General features: G+C 50.5%; 1 protein-coding gene across 1 annotated transcript; it reads left to right on the top strand.

The window, feature by feature from the left end:
* Positions 1-5,536: 5,536 nt before the first annotated feature.
* On the top strand, positions 5,537-15,018 carry Cx3cl1 (C-X3-C motif chemokine ligand 1). Its single transcript, NM_134455.2, is given in 3 exon segments — positions 5,537-5,626; positions 10,554-10,674; positions 12,172-15,018. Coding segments are annotated over 3 exon segments (1,182 nt in total). The 5' UTR covers positions 5,537-5,556; the 3' UTR covers positions 13,163-15,018.
* Positions 15,019-26,032: the final 11,014 nt, after the last annotated feature.

The raw sequence follows: 26,032 nt of genomic DNA, 5'->3' as shown, positions 1-26,032 counted from the left end.
TCAAGGCTAGCCCGGATTGTGCAGTACATTCTAGACCAGCCTGAGCTACACCAGAGAAGGATGAAGGAAGGAAGGAGCAAATAAATAAACAAACCTGCCGTGTGCATATTGCATACTGTGGGGCTACAAGACAATAGAACTTCAACAACAAAATCCATTCATTCACCTCCCAGTCCATCTACTCTTAGTTGAAAGGAAAAGTGAGCGTCCTGCTCACACATGCCTCCCAGCCTTACTCATGCCAGTGCCTTGCCTTGAATATGTATTCTGGGTCTCATCCAACGTGTTGGTTAAAGTTCTGATTTATAGGAAGCACACAGGATAAGAAAAAGTAGATGAGTCATAAGGAAGTAACTAGACAGAATGAAAGCATTGTACAAACAATGCTCTTGACTCTTTGAAAGGTCAATGTCATAAAAATAAAAACATGTGAGTGGTCTACAAGGACAAACAGTTAGATAATCGTCTAAGTCAAGAAGGAAACAGAAAAAAGCAGGAGTTGCCAACTGTGACTCAAGCCTGGATATTCCAGCACTGGTAAAGTGAAGCAGGTGGATTATGGGTTCAAGGTTTAACTGGGCTGTGTGTCAAAGAGAGGCTGAAGGGGGTTGGGGGGGAAGGAGAAGGAAGGGTTAAAAAAAGGGCTGGAGAGATGGCTCAGATGCATGCTGTTCTTGCAGAGGACCTGAGTTCACTTCCCAGAACCACACGGCTCACAATTGCCTGTGACCCTTTCTCCAGAGGATGCCACATTCTTTGCTGACCTCAACAGGCACCTGCACATAGGTGGGACACACACAGATAGGCACATAAGTAAAAATAAATCCTAAAATAAAAAAGAAGAAGAAAGGTTTTTAAAAGCAAAGAAACAGAGAAACAAAGAAAGAAAGGAAGAAAGGAAGAAAGAAAGAAAGAAAGAAAGAAACAAAGAAAGAAACAAAGAAAGAAAGAAAGAAAGAAAGCAGGCAGGCAAGAAGGCTTTGAGGCAAGAAGGAGAAAGAAGAATATATTTGGGGACAAATTAGAATGTGAGCTGAGTGTTACATGACATAGGCAAGTTACTGTTGACTCTGTGAGGTGGGAGAATTATAATTGTTAACATACTTATGAGTGAAAATGGAGGTACAGGCTGATCTACTAAAGGCAAAAGGTCAAGCAGCCAGAATTTTCTTTGCAATAGTTTGGCCAAGGGGGGGGGGGGAGGTGAAGCAGATCTGAAAAACGTTGAGCACTGAATCTTGGAGACTGACACGTGAAAACACTTTGTGTCATGCTCTCTTCCGCACTGTTCGAAACGTTTCGCAGAATGTTGAGAAGCCAGACTTGCTGTGCTTTTCTCTGGGCAAAGAATTCATCCCTCTCCCCTTCCTTTCTCAGTTCTTATTTTTCTTCTTCCTCCTCCCCCTCCTCCTCTCTCCTCTTCTTCCTCTTCTTCCTTCCCTCCTCCTCCTCTTCTTCCTTCTCCCCTCCCTCTCCCCCTCCTTCCCCTCCTCCTCTCTCCTCTTCTTCCTTCTCCCCTTCTTCTCCTCTCCCTCCTCCTCCTCTCCCCCTCCTCTCCCTCCTCCTCCCCTCCCCCTCCTCCTCTCTCCTCTTCCTCCTCCTCCCCTTCTTCTTACCATCCCCCTCCTCTTCCTTCTCCCCCTCCACTTCCCCTTCTTCCCCTCCTCCTCTCTCCTCTTCCTCCTCCTCCCTTTCTTCTTCCCGTCTCTCTCCTCCTCTTCCTCCCCCTCCTCCTCCCCCTCCATTTTCTTCTTCTTTTCCTGAGACTGGGTCTCATATATCACAGGCTGGGTAGCTGATGGTGATCTTGAATTCGCATCCTCCTGCCTCCACCTCCCAAGCACTAGGATTAGGGGTATGAGCCAGCACACCCAGTTTTGCGTGTTGTCGGTGATGGAAACCAGGGCTTTTTGCTTTGTACAAGCAGGGCAAGTAGTTTACCAAATGAACCCCACCCCGCCCCATCCTTTCCTTCCTTTCTTATTATTTATTTTTATAGTCTTGGGGATGGAACCCATGCCCTCAAATATGCCAGCCAAGTACTCTAACACTGAGCTACACTGCTAGCTTACTGCTCCCTAATTTCCTGCCTCAGTCCCACAGCTTGAGAGTCCTTGGGAGGCCTTGTACCTTCCTCCTGCTACTGAGCTGAGGCTCACCGAGGCCAAGAATTACGGCTTATTTGCTCGCCCCTAAGTCTCTTGTCTTATCACAGTCCCAGGCACACTCCAGGGCTTTGTAGCACACTCTTGTATGCTGGGCACCCAGAAAGCCCTCAGTTTTATTTACTCCCCAGGGACTTGCAGAGGTGGCCATTACCATCGGTCTTAGGGTTTTCATTGCTGTGAAGAGACACCATGACCAAGGCAACTCTTATAAAGGCAAACATTTAATTGGGGCTGGCTTACCATTTCAGAGGTTTAGTCCATTACCGTTGTGAAGGTTTGTGTATGTTCAGCCCAAGGAATAACACTGTTAGAAGGTGTGGCCCTGTTGGAGTAGGCGTGTCACTGTGGGTGTGGGCTTTAAGACCCTCATCCTAGCTGCCTGGCAGTAAGTCTCTCACTAGCAGCCTTCAGATGAAGATGTAGAACTCTCAGCTCTGCCTGCACCATGCCTGTCTGGATGCTGCCATGCTCCTGCCTTGATGATAATGGCCTGAACCTCTGAGGCTGTAAGCCAGCCCCAATTAAATGTTGTCCTTATAAGAGTTGCCTTGGTCGGGGTTGGGGATTTAGCTCAGTGGTAGAGCGCACAAGGCCCTGGGTTCGGTCCCCAGCTCCGAAAAAAAAGAAAAAAGAAAAAAAAAAGAGTTGCCTTGGTCACGGTGTCTGTTCAGAGCAGTAAAACCCTAACTAAGACAATTATCATGGTGGGAAGCATGGCAGCGTTCAGGCAGACGTGGTGCTGGAGAAGCCAAGAGTTCTACATCTTAATCAGAAGGCAGTAGAAGGAGACTGTGTTCTGTAGGCAGCCAGGAGGATGCTCTCTTGTCCACATTGGGCGCAGCTTGAGCATAGGAGATCTCAAAGCTCACCTCCACCGTGATGCACTTCCTCCAAGGCCACACCTCCTAAGAGTGCCACTCCCCATGGGCCAAGCACTCAAACACAAGAGTATACGGGGGCCAAAATTCAATCCACCACAGCATAGTATAGGCAGAAACACTGCAGTACAAAGAGCAGTAGTAGCCTGCCCAAGTGGGATCTTTAGGAGCGGCAGAGTTGAGCTTGAATTGGGCCGGGTGGGCTACCGTACCTCAACAGTTACTCCTTGAAACGTGGATGAGACGGGTGGGAACAACCATTTGTAGGCCAGGAGCTGGGCCTGGAGGGAGCATGGACTGCCCTCGGAGCTGAGCAAGTTAAATAATGCTGCCTTCATCTTCTCAATTCAGATACTTGCTTATCAAATGGTTCTTTGCCAGGGAATGGTAACTCAGACCCAAGAGACATTCAGCTGGGTCAACCCATCCTTCTTGGTTTTTTCTACCTGGTTATCTTCAGCTGCCCTGACCATAAATTAGGCCACCACAGGGATAGAGACTAGTCTTATACCCTGGGTTGATTGTCATGACTACACGGGTTAGTCATGGAAAATCCTTACGTTTCCTTTTGTTCGGGATAGACTCCAGGCTTTCGGCACACCAGGTGAGTGCCGTACAGCTGAGCTCCACCCGTCCCACCCCTCCCACCCCTCCCACCCCACTTCAGCACCATGGGAACTAGACAGCACCTGGTTCAGCGTGAGTTAGTACCTCCTTCCTAATTTTACAGAATCCAAACACTTAACAGTAACTCCAGAGCCAGGCTTACGTCCTGCAAACCATCTCCCTTCCCTTCAAATTCTACTCTGGAGCACACCCTCGAGTCAGAGAGTCCAAGATTGTATTCCCAGATCCTTTTCCTTTAAAAATACAAGTGTTGATTTCCCATAATCCTCCCTGGATTCCCCTACCTCCTCCTGTCTTCTCCTCTCTCTTCTCTCTCCCTTTGCCCCTGCTCTCTCTCCCCCCTTGCCTCTTTTCTGTTGTTGTTGTTGTTGTTGTTGTTGTTGTTGTTGTTGTTCTAGCCACTGGAAGTCACTTATGTAGCCCAGGCTAGACTTCAGTGGATCCTTCCTCTGCCTCTTCAGTGCTGGGATTACAAGCATGAATCCCATACCTAGTCCAGCCCCCCATCTTTATCACTTCTTGTTAAGTCTCTCCAGCTGTAAAATGAGGCTTCCTGGCTTCTTATCTGGATAAGTGAGAGGAGGTTCTCTGGGCCTCTGTGGACATTGACCCCTGCCAGGACAGCCATCCTCATACACTATGAGTAACCACCCCAGGTACCAGCCTTGCTCTAGTGGACAGCAAGAGAGAGTACGAGGTCTTCTGGTGCAGCAGCTGCAGTCTCTGGAGTCTGGACCAGGCTGGCTATGGTCCAGCTGGCTCCATAGCCCGGGACACTTTTCTTCACAAACTGGTTTTTCCCTCTGGCTGGCAGCCCAAAAAAGAATAGCGCAATTCACTCCCAGCCTGAGACTGGGAAGGCTCTAGTCGACTCCTCTAGACTCCCAGGATTGTACCTCCTGTCTTCCGGGAAGCCTGCTTTCCCTGAAAGCAGGTTGTTTGCCCTACCCAAGCCTGGCTGCTAAGTCTTGCTTGGTCTCATTGAGAAAGCTTCAGGAAGATCCGAGCCGGAAGCTGGGTTAGCCAGACTCTCCTTGTACTGCGGCAGAGCTGTCCTGGAAGGAGGCAGGACCTCTTTAAGTCTCTGCACTAGGGTCCAGGAGGAGCCAAGAGACCCATAGCCCCTGAAGACAAGTGCGTGGCTGTGCTGTTCCGGGAGCTGACAGAAGGCAGAGCTGGCAGTGAGTAGATCAAAGGCTAGAGTGGGCACAGCTACGGAGGCCTGGAGGCCCGTGTTCCCTCCGTGTCCCCAGCAGCCCTACTCTGCAGTCTTCTCTGTGGTCTAAATAAGTCTGTTATCCACTGTGAAGCTCTGTATGATTTGGAGTGGTCTCTCCCTTGTCTGGGCCTCAGTCTCCCCATTTGTCCACAGAAAGCGAGACTGGATCATTCTTTCAGTAAACTCCGCTTGCTAGGCTTGGTGTGAGCCCAGCGGCTGCGTTAGCTGAGATGTATCTGGGGGGTTTTAAGGGGTGAATGCTGGGGGGGGGGGGTTTCAGCATCACACGGACGAAAGACCCCATCTATCCCTAAATCAAGAAAGGGCTTGGTAGATCCGGCCTGTCTCTGGCTCCGTGTCGGCTTAGACAAGACCTAGGTTCTCCGGGGACGGTAACCCTGCTTCCCACCAGGTTCCCACCGCGCCGCTCCCGCAGCGGAGCCCAGCGCTGGAGTGCAACTGGTTCCCTGGCAACCTGGGAGGAATCCAGCCTCAGCTACAGGCTCTTCCTCTCCCCTCCCACCGCCTCCTACTGCGGGCGCCGGGGGCGGAGGCTGCCAGCCCACTATAAAAAGCAACCAGGCTATCGGCGAGCGACTACTCCGAGCTGCGACACTGCTCAGTCTCCTGGCCCGCCGAATTCCTGCACTCCAGCCATCCAGCCATGGCTCCCTCACAGCTCGCGTGGCTGCTGCGCCTGGCCGCGTTCTTTCATCTGTGTACTCTGCTGGCGGGTGAGTGGGTCCCGACCCTACCTGGGGAAGAAAGGAAGAGTATGTTGGGGTGCAGACTGCATTTCCCTGGGGAAAATAGGCCCCTGCTAGTCCCAGTCATCCCAGTGGCTACTGGGCTGGGAGTTGGGGAGACACCTCGGAGGATCTGTGGGAAGCACAAGGTGTGCAGGGAGGAGAATGAAGGCTGGGAAAAACCTAAGCAGGCTCCTGGCTGATGGACAAGAGCTGGTTCTTCCTACTGAGGTAAACTATAACCTGTATAAGCCTTGGCACGCACGGGGCCAGGGAATAGTTAGGACTTCCCCTGCCCTGTTGTACAAGGCCCCCAGGAATAGTTAAAGGTCAAGGTCACTGCAGCTCACCGATAGGGCTTGTGTCTTGTACTGGCGTGCAGCTTGTCGTCTCTCTGCCTGTGTCTCCCCCATCATCCTGGCCACTTCCTCCAAACCCAGCTTAGAAAATATTTTGTCTCCACAGACTTGCTTCCTGGAATCCACTACCTGGGAGCACAAGGTGTAGACATTCCTAGGGACATAGAGACCCAGAGATAGAGATCTGTCTGAGGATGCTCAGCCAGCTCAGCGCAGGGCAGGAGAGAGTGAGGCCCACGGGACTTAATGGAGGAGAGACTAACAGCCTTGCCCACCGTCTCTGTTGACCACCCCACCCCCCCCCCCCCCCGTTATCCTCTAGAACTCTATCCTCAGGGAGGGCCAAGGCTAATTTAGCAGGGCTATTTGGCAGGTCTATGCTCAGAGAAGGTGGCACTCTGCCTTAGGGTGCACAGTGAAACTGAAAAGAATAATAGCCAACCCCCAGCTTCCGGGATATCTCCATGGAACTAAATCACCAGTGCCACGGGGAGCTGGGTGGGTGAGTGGGTGGGAGTGGGGGCGGTAGGCTAAAACTGTGCCTGGCTTTATGGTGTCTGAGCTATTTGGAGACAGTGAGCACTGGGAAGTGGAAATCAGATGGAGGTTGCTTGACCATCACCTCCCTGTGTGTCCTGGAGCTGGGTCTTGACTTCTCTGGGCTCAACTGCTGTACCATTCATTGCCCCACTGGTGAGAAGGCTCCAGTGTCTAGGGAGGCATTTTGGAAAGTGCATGTGGTCATGGCCGGTACATATCACTTTCACTAAGCTTATAGGGAAATCCTAGGCTAGGCTGGAAAGGAAACCCAGAATGTTTGAAGTCTGGGGACCCTAATCATGGTTGCTGGCTCTGCTAGGAGACGGTGAGCATGATGCAACCCCAGTGAACCTCAGTTTCTCCTCCCCTTGAATGAGGTATTCAGCTAGGTTTGCCTTAGAGCTCCCCAGCAGGGGGTCTCAGGCTTTAGGGCTGCTGCAGGCTGGTGCGTGGCTGATGCAGGGCATCTGCGTCAGTCCCCAAATGTGGGTCTGCAGGGCTGTGTCAGGCAATCGCTCAGTGCTTTATGTAACAAACCTGCAAATGCAAGTTAGAGCAGAGAAGGCTCTCCAGCACTGACGCATTCACTCCCACTCAAGTCTCAGCAAGAAAGAGAAAAGAAAAAAAAAAAAAGATCTGTTTTCAGCTGTTACAGCCTGCTTCCCCCATCCTCAGTGGGGGCTGAGGGGGTCGGAGGCGGACAGCTCCAGTGCCAGATCGAGGGCCCTGTGTATTTTATTAAAAGCTCCCCCCACTCCGCCCTTCTCTGTTGGTCGAGGTTTTATATGCCGTTAAGCACTTCCATTCATTTGGCAAATGTAAGCCAGACACCTGCTGTGTGACAAGCTCATTTCTGGGTGCTAGGACCACAGCAGTGAATAAAGGGTCCGTGCAGCCCATCTCTCGGGGTGCTGAAATTTGGCTGCAGTACACAAAAATAAGCCAGTGAGCCATTTGGTCTATTAGAAGGAAAAAGCACAGGAAGGGGGAGGGTTAACTTGTGTTGTTTGCTTGGTTCTTGTTTTGTTTTTTTGAGACGGGGTCTTTCCATGTAGCTCTCCTACTGGTCTCAGCCTCCCGGGAGGGGCCTATAGGAAATGTTGACATTATCTGTGGGAAGAAGGAATAGATGAGCTCTCTAAAGGCTGATGGCCCGCCCAAGGGATATTTGGCAATTTCCACAGACATTTTTAATTATTACGAAAATCCCGATATTTCCAGAGTGCACAGCATCAGCCCCCAGGACAAAAAGTTAAGCAGGTCCAAACTGTGAACAGTACGGCCATTGAGAAAAGCCGCCCCAGGGTCCAATGTGTCTTAGCAGTCCTTAAGGGACAATCAGAAGGAGCATACTTCTTCCAAGAAGCCTCCCCTGATTACTCCTTACATTTGAAAGTTATCTCAAATTCCTGTAAGTCCTAGGGTGTTTGTGAACGGCCAGAATGAGGGGCTTTGCCAGGATTATGCAACCGTAGCATCTAGGAAGAAAACCAGCTCTGCCACGGACAGTAGACTGTGCTTACAGTGGCAAGCGTCTGGACCCTCTGATCGTCAGTTTCTGCATCCATCTGTAAGAAGAGGATAACAGTGTGCCCTTTGCGGGGATTGGGAGTTAATAAAAGCAGATGTGTGTGTGCTGCCCACAGGATCTGAAACACAGCAGGTCCTCAACATCCTCCTCCTCCTCATCTGTATCTTACCTGCCTGTAGACCCAAGACCCTTCTGAAGGCAGAGACAGATCTCATTCACACCCCCACTCCCATTCCACGACACCCCTACCACCTCACCTCCCCCCACTACCCCACATGCCCCACAGCACCCAGCTCAGGGCTTGGCAAGAGGGAGGAGCCAGCCCTTGCTGCCTAAGTAAACAGTGATCATTCCAAACGGGCAGCACCTGCAGGAGGAAGTGCTCAGAGTTAAAGAGCTGTGTACAGACTTAGACGTAACGCAAGCCAGTGCTGGCTGACTTGGGAAGTGGATGCGTGGTTGTATGGGTGGGTGGATGGATGGATGGGTGGGTGGATAGATGCATGCATGACTTGGATGGATGGATGACTGAATGGATGCATGGATGACTGGATGGATGGATTATGGATGGTTCCATGTATGCATGGATGGATGTATGGATGTATGGATGGATGACTGGACAGATGCATGCATGGATGCATGAATGGATTATGGATGGATGGATGGATGTGTGCATGCATGGGTGTATGGGTGACTGGATGGATGGATTACGGATGACTGGTGAGTGGATTAGTAACAAGCAATGGGTGAAAAATTGATGGGTGGGTGAGATTTTGAAAGCGTAACAGACGGATAGGCGGGTGAGTAGGGTGGGTAGATGGATGGGAAAGGATGAGTAGGAACAAGAAGAAGGCAGCTAGGAGGAAGGGGGTAAGTAGGATAGAAAGATGGATAGATGGGCAGATGGGCGGATGGTCTGATGGACAGATGGATAAATAAATGCATTCGTAGATAGAAGGGTGGGTGGATATATCTAAAGGAGGGACAAGTAGATTAAAATAGGTTAAAATATTGCTTCTTTTCTGAGTATTTACTGAGTGCCCAGGTTGCAGCCAAAGCTGAGACCCCCAGTGGTGTGAGCAGACACAATGCCCCTCTAACTTCCCAACTCATTTAGCGGACAGTAGGTGGCTGGCTGCACACAAGTGCTGCCTCCCTTTCTACAAATGAGAGCCTAGGTCTGAAGAAGGGAAAGCCCTCCCCCAACTGGTGACACAGCCATCCTGGTAGAACCAAGCTCTGATCCCAGCCAAGGGCTTTGTGGCTCACAGCGTAAGTTGGCTCTGTGGCCCTCGCAGTCTGCAGGCAGTAGTGGTCTTCTCTATCCTAGCTGGGGGTCTTCCCTGCCACACAGCCTCCTATCTCAGATCATCCCAAGATTTCTCCAGGAAGACATCTGCCAGACCCATGCAGGAGTGGCCACCGGGCTACTGTGACCAGGGACTTAGGAAGGGGAGGTGCATATCAGATTCGTACACTACGATTCATAACAGCAGCAAAATTACAGTCGTGAAGTAGCAACGAAAAATAATTTTATTTTTGATACAGCTCAAAAATTTTTGAGGAGAGGAGCTGTATCAAACAAAAGTGGTGGCATTGGGAGGGTTGCGACCAAGCAGATTGACAGAAATAGAACGCAAAGAATGTTAAATGTTCACATCAGATGCCTGGGATTATCCACTCGCAGAAATCCCTGCCCAGGGGCTTTTGCTTCATAGCTGTGTCATGTCCTTACCCACTACTTTGTCCCTACCTTTTCTCCTGAACTCCTTAGCCCAAACTCATTCTGCAGAGCACAGGGCAACCTGTTCAGCAGATACTCATACATTTCCCAGGAAGAACTCTCCTATTCAACACAGGACCTTACCTGTTCCATGGACCTGATCATGTGTGTGGAGGATGCATGTGTAGGGTGATTGCCGAGCGCTTGACTTAATCGTGCCAAAGACAGGATGAGCAGGGCAGGCAAGGCCAGCCGGGTGAGGCGGGGCCTGAAGAGTAGGGCCACTTCATCACGTTTAGGCCAGGTGACTGATCTGTGTCTCCCTTAGATCCCTCTCCCCTGCTATGACTTCACTTTAAAAACTAAATGCTTCTGGGCTGAGAGTTGTGGCCCACACTTTTAATCCCAGCACTTGGGAGGCAGAAGCAAGTAGGTCTTAGTGAGTTCAAGGCTAGTCTGGTCTATTTAATGAGTTCCAGGATAGCCAGAGCTACAATAGAGACCTTGTCTTAAAAATAATAATAATGATAACAAAACTAAATGCTTCCTGGATATCAGGCAAAAGGAGATTTATGAATAAATATTAATTCTCATTGGTCCAAAAACAACCCCAGGAGCTGAGACTCTTGCTGTCTGTCAGGTTATCAAGGGTTGGGTCAGAGGTGGACTCTGTCTTGGGAGTGTAGCTGGGAGAAGCTGAAATGGGGATGGGACACCAGATGCCCAAGGGTCCTACTGACTGGGGGGCCTCTCTGGACTCAGGTCAGCACCTCGGCATGACGAAATGCAACATCACGTGCCACAAGATGACCTCGCCAATCCCGGTGACCTTGCTCATCCACTATCAACTGAACCAGGAGTCCTGCGGCAAGCGCGCCATCATGTAGGTATCACTCCTGACCTCCGGAGGCCCCGGGACATCCCGCCCCCTCCCCCCACCTCTCCCTGGGCTTCCCGACAAAGGCCTTAGCAAGTGCCCCCTTGTTCCAGGCCCACAGGCTCCCTCGCTGACCTTAAGATCAGTGGCAAACCACAGAGGTAGGAAACGGATTTCTGGATGTCCTGGATGGCCCACTGTGGTCCAAGGCAGCACCCAGGATGGAGCCTCCCCTCAGCCCACTAGATCCGTGGGGAGGCTGAGGGAAGTGGCCCATCAGAGCAGGATCCAGACTCCAGCAGGAGATGGATTAGCAGGAGGCTGAGAGGAGATGGAGGAGCTAAAACGGTTGGCTAAACACTTAGAAGTTAACTTCTTGTCACCAAGCTGACAGAAGAGCAGGGCCCTCCAGGCCTCTGGGGAGGAAACAGGCCCAGTCAGTCATTTTCTGCCTTCCCCGGCATTGATGGTGGTCCCTTGAGCAGCCTCAGTCAGGCAGGAAATGATCAGTGTCCCTTTTAACTCGGGCTCTGCTGGAGGAAGTCCAGCTTTTCCTGTCTCCTAGAGAGCTCCCCCAAGGAGTGAGGTTCATATTGCATTCCTGCTGGCTCTGCTTCCCCAGAAGCAAGGATTGCTCCTTCCAGATACCCCCAAACACTTGCCTCTCTCTTCTAGAGAAAGTAGAAGAGGGACTTGGGACCTTTGGGGGTGCCACAGCACCCCGGCATACCCCAGTTGGTCGCACTTCATCTGTCAACCTCATTTTTCCCACCTGTTCAATGGGGTTAATGTAGTGGAGTTAGCTGAATGTGTGAGCCACAGAGGCCGTAGGCACGGAATGTAGGCTCTGGTCAGCTCTGAGCTGCTGTTGGGGCAAAGCAGTCATGCCCAGCCTCACGGGAAGGCTCTAGACAGAAACCACACTCAAGATCCCAGTGAGGATACTGCTTGACTTTGGCTCTGAGAAGATACTTTAGCTAAAGGACAAACCCTAGAGGAGGAGGTCGGGATCCAGAGGGCAGCTGTCACCATGGGACCGGGATCTTATGCACAGGATCTTTCCAGATCGAGAAAACCCATCTTGCCACATATCTGGTATCAGAGAACGCCTGTGGCATCCCCAGGAGGTCAGAGCCCAGAGCACCCCCTTACCTTGATAGCAGTGATGTGGTTAACACTGTGGTTATTTCTAAATCTCACAACACCCGTTCTCTAGATAGTTTACCCCCCCCCCTTTTTTTTCTTTGGCCTGGGACTTTCCTGGTTTTGAAAGGGGAAGCACCTCAGGCTGAATGCCACAGTTCATCTGAGGTGGAGGGTTCCCTCCAGACAACAGGTATTTGTGTCTCAGCCGAGGACTAGGAGACAGGGGATGGAGTGACCCAAAACCTCATGCTAGCAAGCCAGGCCAGCTTTCCTGAAGAGCGTGCAAGGAGCCCCCCACACCACAGCAGCCTGGCTGTCTAGAATCTGGGCATCACCAGACCCTTGTCTTCCTTATAGCCTGGAGACGAGACAGCACAGACACTTCTGTGCTGACCCAAAGGAGAAATGGGTCCAAGACGCCATGAAGCACCTGGACCACCAGACCGCTGCCCTGACTAGAAATGGTGGCAAGTTTGAGAAGCGTGTGGACAATGTGACACCTAGGATCACCTCGGCCACCAGGGGACTGTCCCCAACTGCCCTGGCAAAGCCTGAGTCAGCCACAGTGGAAGACCTTACTTTGGAACCGACTGCTATTTCCCAGGAGGCCCGAAGGCCCATGGGGACTTCCCAAGAGCCACCAGCAGCAGTGACTGGATCGTTTCCCTCAACTTCCAAAGCTCAGGATGCAGGGCTTGCCGCCAAGCCTCAGAGCACTGGAATTTCTGAGGTGGCTGCTGTCTCTACCACCATTTGGCCGAGTTCTGCTGTCTACCAATCTGGATCTAGCCTCTGGGCCGAGGAAAAAGCTACTGAATCCCCCCCCACTATAGCCCTGTCTACTCAAGTGTCCACCACTTCAAGCCCCAAGCAGAATGTTGGGTCTGAAGGCCAGCCCCCATGGGTCCAGGAGCAGGACTCCACTCCAGAGAAATCTCCAGGGCCTGAGGAGACAAACCCAGTTCATACTGATATTTTCCAAGACAGAGGACCTGGCAGCACAGTCCATCCCTCAGTGGCTCCCACCTCCTCTGAAAAGACCCCCAGCCCAGAGCTGGTGGCCTCGGGCAGCCAGGCTCCTAAGGTAGAGGAACCCATTCATGCCACTGCAGATCCCCAGAAACTGAGTGTGTTTATCACTCCTGTCCCTGACTCCCAGGCAGCCACCCGGAGGCAGGCAGTGGGGTTACTGGCCTTTCTTGGTCTACTCTTCTGTCTGGGGGTGGCCATGTTTGCCTACCAGAGCCTCCAGGGCTGTCCCCGCAAAATGGCAGGGGAGATGGTGGAAGGCCTCCGCTACGTCCCCCGTAGCTGTGGCAGTAACTCGTACGTCCTGGTGCCGGTGTGAGCTGCCTGCTTGCCTGCCCGTGTCCAGAGTGTGATTCAGACAGCTGTCTGGGGACCCCCATCCTCATACCCACCTTCATCCACGCTGGGAGAATGGGAATGCAGAAGCTGGATCCTCCAGGGGCCATGTGCTCCAACCCCCGAGGAGTGGCCCTGGAGGCCACCCTAGACCATTATTCACTTATCAGAGACAGACAGAGCAGGTGGCCTTCCAGCTCCCCCATATTTGAAAGAATCCTCTGCTGCTGGCTGGTTAGAGGGGCCCTTGACATCCCAAACTCTATGAGCAATTATTTATTGGATTCCCAGCCCCTGAGACACCCGTTTCCCGTGCGCACCGTGGTCCACCCATCTTACAAGCAGCAGGCCAGGCCTCTCTGCCTGTCCCCTGACCTCCTCGTGTCTCCTGGCTTTGCTGCAGTCGCCAGCCCTGTCTCCTCCCCGGCCAGCTGCGGTGCTATCTATCCCGGTCTCTCTCTCCCGTGTACAGAGCCATCACCACCATCACCACCAACAACTCGTTCTGTCTTTGCTTGCATGAGGTTAATGCTGTGTTTTCTGGAGCTCTCTGGGACGGGAGATGAGCTTCTGTGAGGGTTTAAAGTGTTCCTCCCCAGACTTTGATGTGCCGTGAAGGCATGCTGCCTCTGAAGGAAGGCTCTGGTCCCCACTCCGCTGCCAGCACAACAAAGTGCCCCACCTGTAAAGGAAAAGAGACTCGGCCCAGAGCTGGCAAAAACCCATGGCCCTGACATCATCACTTTCTCTGAGATCTTTGTCCCCATCCCTGGATGCCACCCCCCCCCCCAGCCCTTATCAACATGAATAGTCACTGCCATTCCACTGGACTGACACTTTTGTATGCTGTGATTCTGAGGGCTGGCAAGGGATGACTTGAGAGTGCAGATCCTACCCCATGGGCCCCCAAATGGAGGCTGAGCTGGGGACCTGCAGGAAGAGAGGCCAACTCAGAAGGCTCCACTGTGTTCTCACTGGCACCCCTCCCCTGTGCACCAAGGTGACAGTCACAGGTCTGCCCTGCCTGAAGAACAAGCCACAGAAGGAAGATTATGACAAGTCCCTGGGAGGCCAAGGATCCAGGGCAAACCCCTGGAGTGGCCACACACCCAATTTCAGCTTAGGGACTTGTGCATGTGTGTACTTGCACAGCCCAGATCATTCAGAAGCTGCCAGGGTCCTTTCCTACATCTGAGAGCGCAGTTCCTGCCAAGGTCTCACCTTCGCCTCACTTCAGGCAGGGCCAGAACTCCCATAACATTCTCCAAGAGCCCTGTGACGTGTTCTGGAAGGGACTCTGCCCTGGGCACAAAGTGTCTACTGAAGCAGAGAGCAGCGCCCCAGCGCCCCAGCGCCCCAGCGCCCCAGCGGGAGCTGTACCGGCAGACCACGCCCCTGGGGGGAGGGCCCTCCGTTGCAGCTTTCCCCACCCTGCTCTGAATAGCTCCAACCGTCACCTTTGGAGCCTCCCAGGGGCGGGCTTCACCCAGCCAGTGACTCACTCCTTGATAGGTGGAAGCTCAGAACAGGTGGCTCTGTCCCAGAGTGAGGAAGCCAGCCCCTTGGCGACCCTTCTCTTGGGAAGCTTGTGGGAGGCTCTGGTCTGGCTCCAGAGTACTAGTTGTAGGCCTGAGGAGCAGCAGCCCGAGTGCACTATATCCTGGTTCCTTCGGTGGGGAGCCTTCAAGGGTTGGGACACCCATGGTTGGACTTTGTTGGTTCCCGCGCCTCGTGGGCCAAAACAATCTGAGGAGGACTTTGGAAGGAGTTGGTTTTTCAAGCATCATTACCAATGTCTGTGCCATTTTGTATTTTACTAATAAAATTTTAAAGTCTTGTGGATCAAATAAGGGAACTTTTCTCTGGGGTAGGCCTTAGGCTGGGGTTTTGGGGGGGAGGAGGGAGCATGAGGAATGGAACAGGTGAGGGGAAGTTCTGACACCCTGTGTCTAACTCATCATGCACCATGGGCAGGGATTTCCCAGAAGGCACTGCAGATGGGAATGAGGAGAACTGGGCCCCGGCCTGGCTCAGTGCTGCCTCTGTGTATAATGGTGAGCCTCTATGCATGTGGGTGTAACTGGTCTGGTCCAGGCAGGATCTTTTTTTTTAAGATTTATTTATTTATAATATATAAGTGCACTGTACACTGTAGCTGTCTTCAGATACACCAGAAGAGGGTATCAGATCTCATTACAGATGGTTGTGAGCCACCATGTGGTTGATGGGATTTGAACTCAGGACCTCTGGAAGAGCAGTCAGCGCTCTTAACCACTGTGCCATCTCTCCAGCCACCAGGCAGGTTTTATAATCCTCCTGCCTCAACATCTTGAGTAGCTAGCATTACGTATTCTGTGGTTATTAAATGTCAGAACATCTTTCTATCAATAACATCGTAGATTCAGTGTTTACACTGTAGTTTTAAAACTGGAGGCAGCGAGGGGCTGGAGAGAGTTTTAAGAGCACCTGCTGCTCTTGCCAGCACCCAGATCAAGCAACTCACAGGGGATCTGATGCTCTCTCTCCCGGCCTCTATGGGCACCGTCACACGCCTGCAGATACCCATTCATACTCGTAAAATAAAAATAAGTAAATCTTTGAAAATAAAATTAGAGACAGCATTTAAAAATCAGGAAGTCGGCCGTGTACACTCATTTCCTAAATTCTTTCTGTGACTGAGACGGGACCCCATAGGCCTGTGTTCTCTCCGGGTGACAGGTGGGGGTTGGGAGTGGGGGTTGCAGCCTGTCCTATGCAGTTAAACCATCTCCCTGGGCTCACTGGATCCATCAGGTGCTATTTGTCATCACCACCCTCTTTGTTTCCTATGCTAAGGACATTGTTTTGGAGTCACTGTCCCTATCAAAAATGTGTCAAGGGAAGGCAGACCGTGATCTCACTTCCCTCTCTTCTGGGGCCTCCCTTGCCCCTTCGTTTCCTGCCCATTTTCATCAGGAGCACAGATCCTCAGCTCCTGAAGGACAAGAGGCTGCCTCCCCACATCCATGAAAGCTGCAGTCAGCTCTCCGTCTGTGAGGGGAGTTTTTCAGATGGACCTTCATCCTCCTCACATGATTCCCACATCCAAATGGGAACCGCCCCAGTTTGTTGCCCCAGGCCGTTCCCTGGCTGGACATGATGGAGGCGTGGATGACATCTCCAACGGGTTCAGGAAGAGGAAGGGAGTCAAGAAACCTGGATCCCGGTTGAAGGCTCCCCAGGGACCTCAAAGTTCCGTGACCTCTCATTTTCTCTTTCAGTTTGCAAGCTTGACTTAGCGAAAGCAGTTCCCATCACCAGTTCCAAGTTTGAAATGGCAGTTATTCTAAAACTCCGTGCAATCGTGCTGATAATAGACACTCTTTCTTCGTAGTTTCCTCGCACCAGGCTCTGTGCCAAGCTCTTCCGGCAGTGAGCTTTACCATGGCAATAAAGTTTGCCAGGATATGTGCACTCAGGCTCAGGGGCATAGCTCAGTGGTAGAGCAACTGACTCATTCCCGATGTGAGATCTGAAGATGTGTGACTTGTTCCAGTCTCCTGCAGAGCTGGCACGTGGCCAAGCCTTTCTCCAGAGTTCAAATCCTATGGCATATGTCGTTAGGCTTTGGGGCTCTGGGAGATGGTTTTTGTTCTTTGGTTTTTTGTTTGTTTGTGTTTTCTTGGTTTTTTGGGTTTTGTTGTTGTTGTTGTTTGTTTTTTTGAGACCAGCTCTCCTCGTGTGGCCCAGGCTGGCTTTGATGATGTCTCCCCTGACCTCTTCCTACACGGCAAGGAATCCACCGGAAATAAAGAGGCAGAGCAACCTACCAAAACCTTGATGGTCTGCCCTCTCTTTTCCAAGTGCCACAGTGTGTGTCACCACGCCCAGCTCCACACTGTTCCCGTAAGTCACGGATGAGCAGCCACAATTCCTAAGCTTGCAGACCTCTAAACCCATCAGACCTCCTACCCTCAGCCCCTGGAGCGCAGGCCTAGAATTTGTACCATTAAGCTACAGCCCCTCCTCCTCACCCTTTGCCTCTACCTCTTACTTGGCCAGAGTTTTAGGGCCCACTGCAACAGGTAAACCCCTTTCCCTCTCCCCAGGGAGACTCAGCAGTAGCCAGCCTCGGCTCCTCCACCTTAGCTCCTTTGCTCCTAGATCTGTGCCCGACTTCTGCATTCCCCAGATGGGCGAGGCCACACAGAAAAACACACAAGTGAATGGCTGGGAATTTCCAGCTTTGAGCTGAATAATAGATGTTTTGCGGGGTGTGTGTGTGTGTGTGTGTGTGTGTGTGTGTGTGTGTGTGTATGTGTGTGTGCATGTGTGTGAGTGTGTGTGTGTGCACATGTGTGCATGTGTTGCATGTAGTATATGTGTTCAAGCACAGTATGTGAGTGCCTACAGCTGTACTTAGGGGGTGGCAGGGAGGGCTCAAAGGCCTCAAGGGCCCATGCACATGTTCAAAGTACATAATGACTCAATTTCAAGGATGTGAAAAAAACCTAGTTCCAAAACAAAACCTAGTTCTAGGTTGGCTTGCCTGAACCACACCGAGTTCCTCAGCTAGGACTCCCGAAGGACCTCTGTAATCTCAAGCCATTGCAGTCAGTGCCTCTACTGCCAGAGCAGACGATGCCCTTCCTTAACCTCCAGGTGGCCCTGCTGTCCCTAGGGGGCAGAAGAGTACTGCTCAAAACTCACCCCTCGTCTCTAGCAATACAGAGACACAATATCACATGGGGTTTGCTGGCTGTGCAACTTTGACCCAGTTCCTTGTTTTCCTCTTATATCAAACAGAAAGGAGAACTTATCTCAGGGGTATAGAAATCGTAAGATGACCCTCACCGAACATTTAAGACAAGTGGTTGTGACCAGTGGCTGGTAACTAGAACCCAAGATCTGTATTTCCAAATGGTTTGAAATTGTGTATACACACACACAAACACACACACACACAAACACACACACAAACACACACACATACACAAACACACACAAACACACACACATACATACACACAAACACACACATACATACACACACAAACACACACACATAAACACACACATACATACACACACACAAACACACACATACATACACACAAACACACACACACACATACATACACACACACACATAAACGCACACACATACATACACAAACACACACACACACACACACACACACACACACACACACACACACACACACACTTTGAAACTTGATCTTGGAAGCTGAAGAAATGGCCCAGTGGTTAAAAACACTTGCCGCTCTCCTGGAGGACCTGAGTTCAGCTGACTGCACCCATGGCAGGCAGCTCAGAACTGCTCGAAACAATAGTTCTCAGGGTTCTGCATGTACACATGCTCACATACATAAACACGCATAACACACATGAGTAAACAGCAAAAGGAATCTTCAAAGAAGAAAAAAGAGATGGCCTCCCATGGGTCGGACTAGCCTTGGACCTAACATGGAGCCAAAGGAGACCATGAGTTCATAATCTTGCTTCTTCCTCCCAAGTGCTGGAATTGCCACTATCCTAATTGGGGGAGGGGGAGGGGGCAGGGCATCTCATGTAGCCCAGGCTGACCTTGAACTGTTGGACACAGGATCCTCTCAGCCTCCCAGGGATCTGGGAATACAAGATCTTGTTATTGGGTATTCGAATAAGACTATAGAATTACAGGGTGACCATAAATAAATATAGTCTCTCTGGTCTTCAGGGAAGTAAAGAAAGACTGGGGTGTCAGATCCCAGTACTAGAGAGGCAGAGGCAGGGGGATTGCTGAGAGTTCAGGACCAGCCAGACCAAGAGGGAAACGTGTTTCAAAAAAGAGAAGAGGAAGAGAAAGAAGAAAGGAGGCAAAGAGAGGGAAGAAGGGAGAAAAAAGGCATTAATGACTTATTAAGCGGAGAACAATAATCTATAACTTGGGCTGGAGGGATGGCTCAATGGTTAAGAATAAGTACTGGCTTCTCTTCTACAGCACCCTGGTTCCATTCCCCGCACCCACATGGCCATTCATCCTCAGTTCTAGGCCCAAATTCCCAGGGAATATGACGCCACCTTCTGGCCTCCTCCAGTACTGCAGGCACATGGTGCATAAATACACATAAAACAAAAATACATAAAATCTCAAAAAAAATCTATAATTTGCACCATTCCCCCCCTAAGCTAATACTTTCTGTTCAAGTTGACAGTTCTCTCCTCTCTATTGTTTTGAACTTTGTAAGCAAAACTTATTGAATCACAAGTAATTCAAACCAGACTATCAAGATGCTTGGACAGAAAGGGAAGTTTGGGGGCTTTTTTGTTTTGTTTTTTAAGTTTTCAAGTCAAGTCCTTGGAGACTGGGGTTGTTATTAATGTTCCTGGCTTGCTGCCTCTCAGGCACATGACCTGGCACTCCTCTTGGGCTGGTGGGGCAGCTCTGGTAAGTGAGATGGGAAGCTGTGTGTAAACTTGGCAGACTGAGGTAGCTGAGTAGACAGACACTCACCAGTCTGGGACACAGTAGGGATTCAGTGGAGTCTTAAGTGACCGGTTAGCTCAAATAGCCTTGTCAAAGACCAGTGCCTCAGCCCTGTGGAAGTGGCAGAGCCATCCCCAGGAGAGGCTCAGCTTTCCTTGAGTCCAAGTGAGTTCATGGGGTACAGAGTACCCCTCTCTCTCCCCCAACGCCCATGTTTATGGCCTAAGGGCTGTTCCCCTGCAGAGCCTGCTCCTAGTGAGATTACCTAAACATGCCTCCCTGTTCAGCTGTATAACCACAGTTGCTGAGGCTTTGAGTTTCTTGGGGTGCTGAGGCTTCTCCATCACGTTTCTATCTTTTCTTCATCGCCCCTAGTTACGGTTCTGGGACTGACTGACGCCATGCATGTCACCCCTGGCCCCGCCTCTACAATATTCCAGGAAGTATGTGGGTCTCAGAGCACAAGGGACAGGGAGCTTCCGGCTGTGGAAGAGAGTCCAACTGATCAACGTGCAGGGTTAGAACAAATAAACATTTGCGGTTTTAATCTGGGAGGGTTGGAGGGTTCTTATGATTCTGCATAACTGGTCCATCTGGTTAGCTCTGACACCATCAAGAAAACACAGGCTCAGCTTGGAGGCTGACTTATTGGCCATGATACCATTCAAAGGCTGGAACGCTTCTGATGAGGGCATAGGTCTTGTGTTGCAGGCACCCCAGTCTGGCCTTGAATTTGTTGTGTCTCAGAGGATGACCTTGAACTCCTGATCTTCCAGTCTCCGGATTCCAAGCGTCAGGATTACAGGAGTGCTCTAGCACACCCAGCTGAACACTGTCTCTTAGTGGACATAAAATGTGCTGAGCCCCATTCTTGTCCACTGGCCGTGGATGATCCGTCCTTTCCCCCTTACTGTGATGGCCGTTCTTGGTGACCAACCCGTCTACATCTGGGATTACCTGAAAACCCAAGCAGTTTGACAGATGCAGCTGTGAGGGATTGCTCTGGATTGGATCATTCGAGGTCGGACTACCCACCATAAATCTGGGGCGTGCCTTCTCGTGGCAGCTCATGTGAAAGACGCAGGAAAGAAAACAGGCTTTTGCTTTTTGCCTGTTTGCCTGCACCCCCTGGCAAGCTCATATACCTGCTGCTGAGGGATCTCTTCAGTGGGTAGCCTTTCCTCCCTTAGCAAAGAATGTATCCCAACCCCCACCTCCTGAGGGAATCAATCCCTCATTGTCTGCTAGCCCCTGAAGAAGATACAAGACAGATAGTACTGGTGTCCCTAACGGCTCTCTGGTAGTTGTCTCTAGACCTATAACCAGACTTAAGGCAAAACAGGCTCCTAGAGCGGAGGGAGAAAGAAAGTGTGGCCCAATGAGGAAGTGCGCTCCACCATTAAAGAGCTCAATGAGTTGCTGATTCAAGCAGAAATCTGGGGAATGTGTGTGGGAAAGCGTTTTAAGCATTTGGGATAGTGATGGAAGGAACATACAACTGGGTCAGGCTGAGTTTGTTGATATGGACCACTGAGTGGAGAGTCCAGGTTTAGGAAGCTTGATCATTTAGCATGGTGTTTAAAGCCTGAAGCCTTTGTCAAAAGATGGCCTACCGAAAAAGAACTAGAAATGACTTACATCCCTCGGCTTAGAGTCGACTGTAACAGGGTCTCAGACTTAGTAGGCTCCAAAACCTTAGCACGACTGACTCCATGATGGAAATACCGTTTAGGCCACAAAACTCAGCACGTGGATAGTACCACATGCCAAAACTGAAACAAAGGCCCTGTCCATCAAAGTCCATACTTCTGGAAAACTCCCTAAATGTGCTAACCTTGCTTTTGGCTTTTGTAGTTCTGCTTCTGGCTAACTGTTCTTGTTAGCAGTTATGTCAGGCCAGAATGTTGGTTTTTGGGTTAAAACTCACCCTGAAAAAAGGCTCAAGGCTACACTGGGATCCCAAATTTTAAGTACAGTCGCTGGCCAGCTAATATAGACTTTCTATTGGCTCAACCCATATCCCCAGCAGCCTTCTCTGCTGAATACTCCACGACATTGATGAAGGGATTTTAAAGCTCCGGGAAACCACCATGCTAGATTGAGTGTTCTTTGTAAATCCTAACCCTTCACAATGGACAGGCCCAGGAGACACGCCCTTCACTGATCTATAAGACTCAACATGGTGAGAGGGGCACCGGCACCTCTGAAGAGCTGTGCAGCTGCCCTTTTCCTCGTGTCAGACCCTAGGGTCAGAGATGCTGTTGGGTGAATCAGATGTGATGTTTTTACTTTCGCTCCAGAGTACCAGAGGCCAGGCAGCGGCTGCACTAAATTGTCAAAGGCAAGGTGATCACAGGTATCAAAATGGACAGCACCGGCAAAGCAGTCTCTGTAAGGGCCTGACCTGGAATGGGTTGCCCAGGTAAAATGATTGACATAGTAGCATGACCTGGGTGGACCCTTGGTACTGGCTAATCAGTCATGGTGTTTCCAGGCATGAAATAGATAAGGAGCCCACTTTTGCTTGATCTGCATAAGTGGAAAAAAATTCTCAAACAAATGAAAGAAAGCCTACATTGTATGGTGGCAAAGGGGAATCTCAGCCCATGAATTGATTTCCAGACTTGAACCAGTTTTCAGACTCAGAATCCCTTGAATGATGGACAGCCAGCTTCCTCTGAGGAAGGACCTTGACAAAACACCCAAACGTTTTACCGTTTTACCGTTAGTCTTTCCCCAGTCATTCAGACTCTCTGGCCTTTTACAAGGGTAACTTGTAAAAGCAGGAAAAGGAAACAATCAGTCTTTCTAGGTCTACTGGATACTGTTTCTGACATGACTCCAATTCCACAAGACTCCAAGAAACATTGTGGCCCTCCGGTTAAAGCAGGAGTTTATGGAGGTCAGGGGTTTTGACTAAAGTCCGACTCATAGTAAGTCAAGCGCATTCCTGAACTCTTCCTGTGATTATTCCCTCGGCTCCAGAAGGTATAATTGGAATAGATATAATTAGAAATTAGGAATTCACACACTGGTTCTCACTGGTGGAATAGGGCTATTACAGAGAGGCTAAACAGAGGCCTTTGGAGTTAACCTTTCTCAGGGAAAATGGGAACCAAAAAGAGTGTTGCATCCCTAGAGGGACTGCAGAAATTAGTGCCACCATCAAGGACTTAAAAGATGCAGGGGTGGTGGTTTACACTGCACCTGTCACTAACTTTCCTAAACGACTTGTGCAGAAGATGGACAGATCATGGAGAATGACAGCTGACTCTGGACAACCTAATCAAGGGAGGAAAGGGGGACGGTTACACTCACTACCGCCCCTAGTGGCCAACCAGGGAAATGCTTGCTTCCTGCTCCAGAGCTCTTGACTTCTGCTAAGTTTTGGTTCCAGAGTGGAAAGAGCTCCTGCTTGAGATACAACAAGCATTTCATTGAACTGGAAGCTCCGACTTCCCCAGGCCACTTTGGGATTCTGATGTGCTAAGGCTAAGATAGGAATAGCAGTGTTAGGAGCCAGTGATGGATCCAGACTTCTAGAAGAAAAAAAATCCTATTGATTCTTCTGAATGGAGATAAGAAGAATTACATCTGGAGTGCAGGAGAAGCTTTAGGGTATCTCCCCAAGTTATCACTGATTGAAGTCAGTGGAAATGCACAACAGCCCAATACAGGCAGGAGGACAAAGGGCACAGGCCCTTCAGGAATGAAGATACGGATGGCTGCTCTGGGGATAGAACCAAGGCCTGCCCAGGTGCTTGCTGAAGGTAAGAAAATACAGTGTGGGTGCTTTTAAATCCCAGCCAAGGCCGGATGACCTTTTCAGCCAAAGTAATGAGGATTAAATTAATCTGAGTGTTTCTGTCCTGTTTTGTTAGGAATGCGTTTGTTAGGAAGATGTCTGTTTCTTTCCTCGATTTCTTTCTCGTGTAATGTAAAAGCAATGGAGGGACTACCAGTGTTCATCATATTTAAGTCATGAGATTCTAAAAGAATGTCCCTTGGTCCACATCACCACCTGTTCTAAAATGCATAGCGTTTGAGGTTGAACATGGGATAGCTGGATCATGATAGGTGTAACTATGGCTCCGTTGTCATTTTCATTTGGGAATAAAGTATGACTTAAGGAGACGTGAGTGTTGTCACCTTGACTACACCTTGAACTAACTAAAAGCCCACACAGCTGCGCACTCCTGTGAGGGATTTTCCTTGATTGGATCATTTGACTCGCCCTAAATCCGGGCCACACCCTCTCATGGCAGCCCACGTATAGGCCATGGAAGAAGAAAAACCACTTGCTCTCTGCTTACTTGCCTCTCTCTGGCAAGTCGATTCCTTCACCAGCATTAGAACTTCTTTAGGATTGCAACATTTACTGAACTGAGACTTCCGGCCTTGTGGACTGAACAGCTACTGGATTCTTGGACTTTCTGTTGAAAGACAACTATCGTGGGACTAGCTGTGTATACATAGATCATTCTATCAGTTCTTTTCCTCTAGAGAACCCTGACTAATACACCTACCCACCCCTTTGGTTACACTCTTTGTAGATCCTCTTGCCTGGATCTTGGTCCCCCGTCACCTTTGAGCTTAGCTTGGGTGTTGCTCAGTTCAAAGGCCTGGACTTGGTTTAATGGCAGTCTTCTGTGCTCCCAGCTGTAATGCTGCTTCCCTCTGGACCCATAGGCTCCCAGGGGAGGGCTTTCTGTTCCCCCTTCTGTGGCAGTGCCTTCATGGATGCTAGAAGTAGTGACAAGAGAAAAGGACAGAGCCTCCTATGTCCTTTGACACCCCCTAACCTGGTGTCTGTACTGTACCCCTATCTATCTCCGGGGAGATGGATGTCTGGTGGATAGACCTAATTGCCTCCTGAATGAGCCCCCACCCACCATCATTATACTCTGTAGGGTATTGCTTCCCGGGCCAGGTCAGAACTCCCACTGGGACAATGTCCTGCTTGTCCCCATCCTCCTTAGATAACTGGCTAGCGGCAAAATCCAACAGGCCTGAGCTCTGGACAGCCTGAGAACTTAAACTCATTCCTAACCAAACGATTTTCTGGTCCACATGGCTCTCTGATGTGTGCGTGGGACCACTTTTTATTACATTATCACGGTCATCACCAGATAGATAGGACTGAAGTGCCATCTGCATGGCCTGGGGTAAGAGGAAGAGACATTGTCAGTTGCCAGAGGTAATCATTGGCACCTTCCTGAGAGGTGTCATGAGCTTTGGTGGTGGTGATGGTGTGGTGTGGGGGAGGGGAGAGGGGGGAGAGAGAGGGAGAGAGAGAGAGAAAGAGAGAGAAGAGAGGGAGGGACAGAGAGGGAGAGAAGGAGAGAGGGAGAGAGGGAGAGAGGGAGAGAGAGATGGAGAGAGAGGAATGGAGAGAGGGAGAGAGAGGGAGAGGGAGAGAGAAGGAGAGAGGGAGAGAGGGAGACAGAGGGAGAGAGAGAGAAAGAGGGAGAGAGAGAGAGAAAGAGGGAGAGAGGGAGAGAAGGAGAGAGGGAGAGAGAGGGAGGAGGAGGAGGAAAGAGAGAGAGAGAGAGAGAGAGAGAGAGAGAGAGAGAGAGAGAGAGTTGCAAGGAAGGGCAACCAGAGCCTCATGCATCCTAACCACCAGCCAGATCTCCATCCCTGCTGTAAGCATTTAGACAACGTCCTTATGTAACTCCTGCCGATGCTCTAAGATTAGTTCATGCTGAAAAGAGTTACTTCTTCCACATGGTGTACAAAGGCACAGAGAAGGTTCAGAAACGTACCCAAAGTCGCAAACTTTGGACTGAGAAGAGTAACGCACACATAGCACACAGTCATGGGAAGAAAGGTGTCGGTACCCATCAGCAGAGGATTAATGAGCAATGCTCAGGGAAGTGAAACACAGACCGGGTGCGATCCTGCCGGTGCAAAGCGAAGGGTGCTTTTAGAATTCCACACGGTCAACCCGCACCCCAGGGTCCACACTCAAAACCAACCAACCACGGACCCAGAATATCAGGCCAAAATCGACAACCAGGTGTGGTGGCACACACCTTTAGTCTCAGCAGTGGAGAAGCGGAGTCAGGTGGAGGTGGAGCTCTGTGAGATCAAATCCAACCTGGTCTACAGAAGGGGTTCCAGGCTAGCCAGGGCTACTTAGTGAGATGTGGTTTGAGAGGAAGAACAAACCAAACCAGGGCTGAGGATCTAGCTCAGTGGTAGAGTGCGTGTCTGCTATGCACAGGCCCCACATCCTGTTCTTTTTCTCTTCTTGTCATTTATTATTCCCCAGCAGTCTGCGGTAGATGGCATTCACACGGTGCTTACGTAATGACAGACGATAGAAGCAGCCATCTAAAGAGGAGCACGTAGGAGGATGATCAGAGAGACTGGGAAACACTG

Source organism: Rattus norvegicus, chromosome 19, assembly GCF_021556685.1.
Source record: "Rattus norvegicus strain SHRSP/BbbUtx chromosome 19, alternate assembly SHRSP_T2T, whole genome shotgun sequence".
NCBI classification, from domain to species: domain Eukaryota; kingdom Metazoa; phylum Chordata; class Mammalia; order Rodentia; family Muridae; genus Rattus; species Rattus norvegicus.
This window is presented reverse-complemented; position numbering and strand designations above follow the sequence as displayed.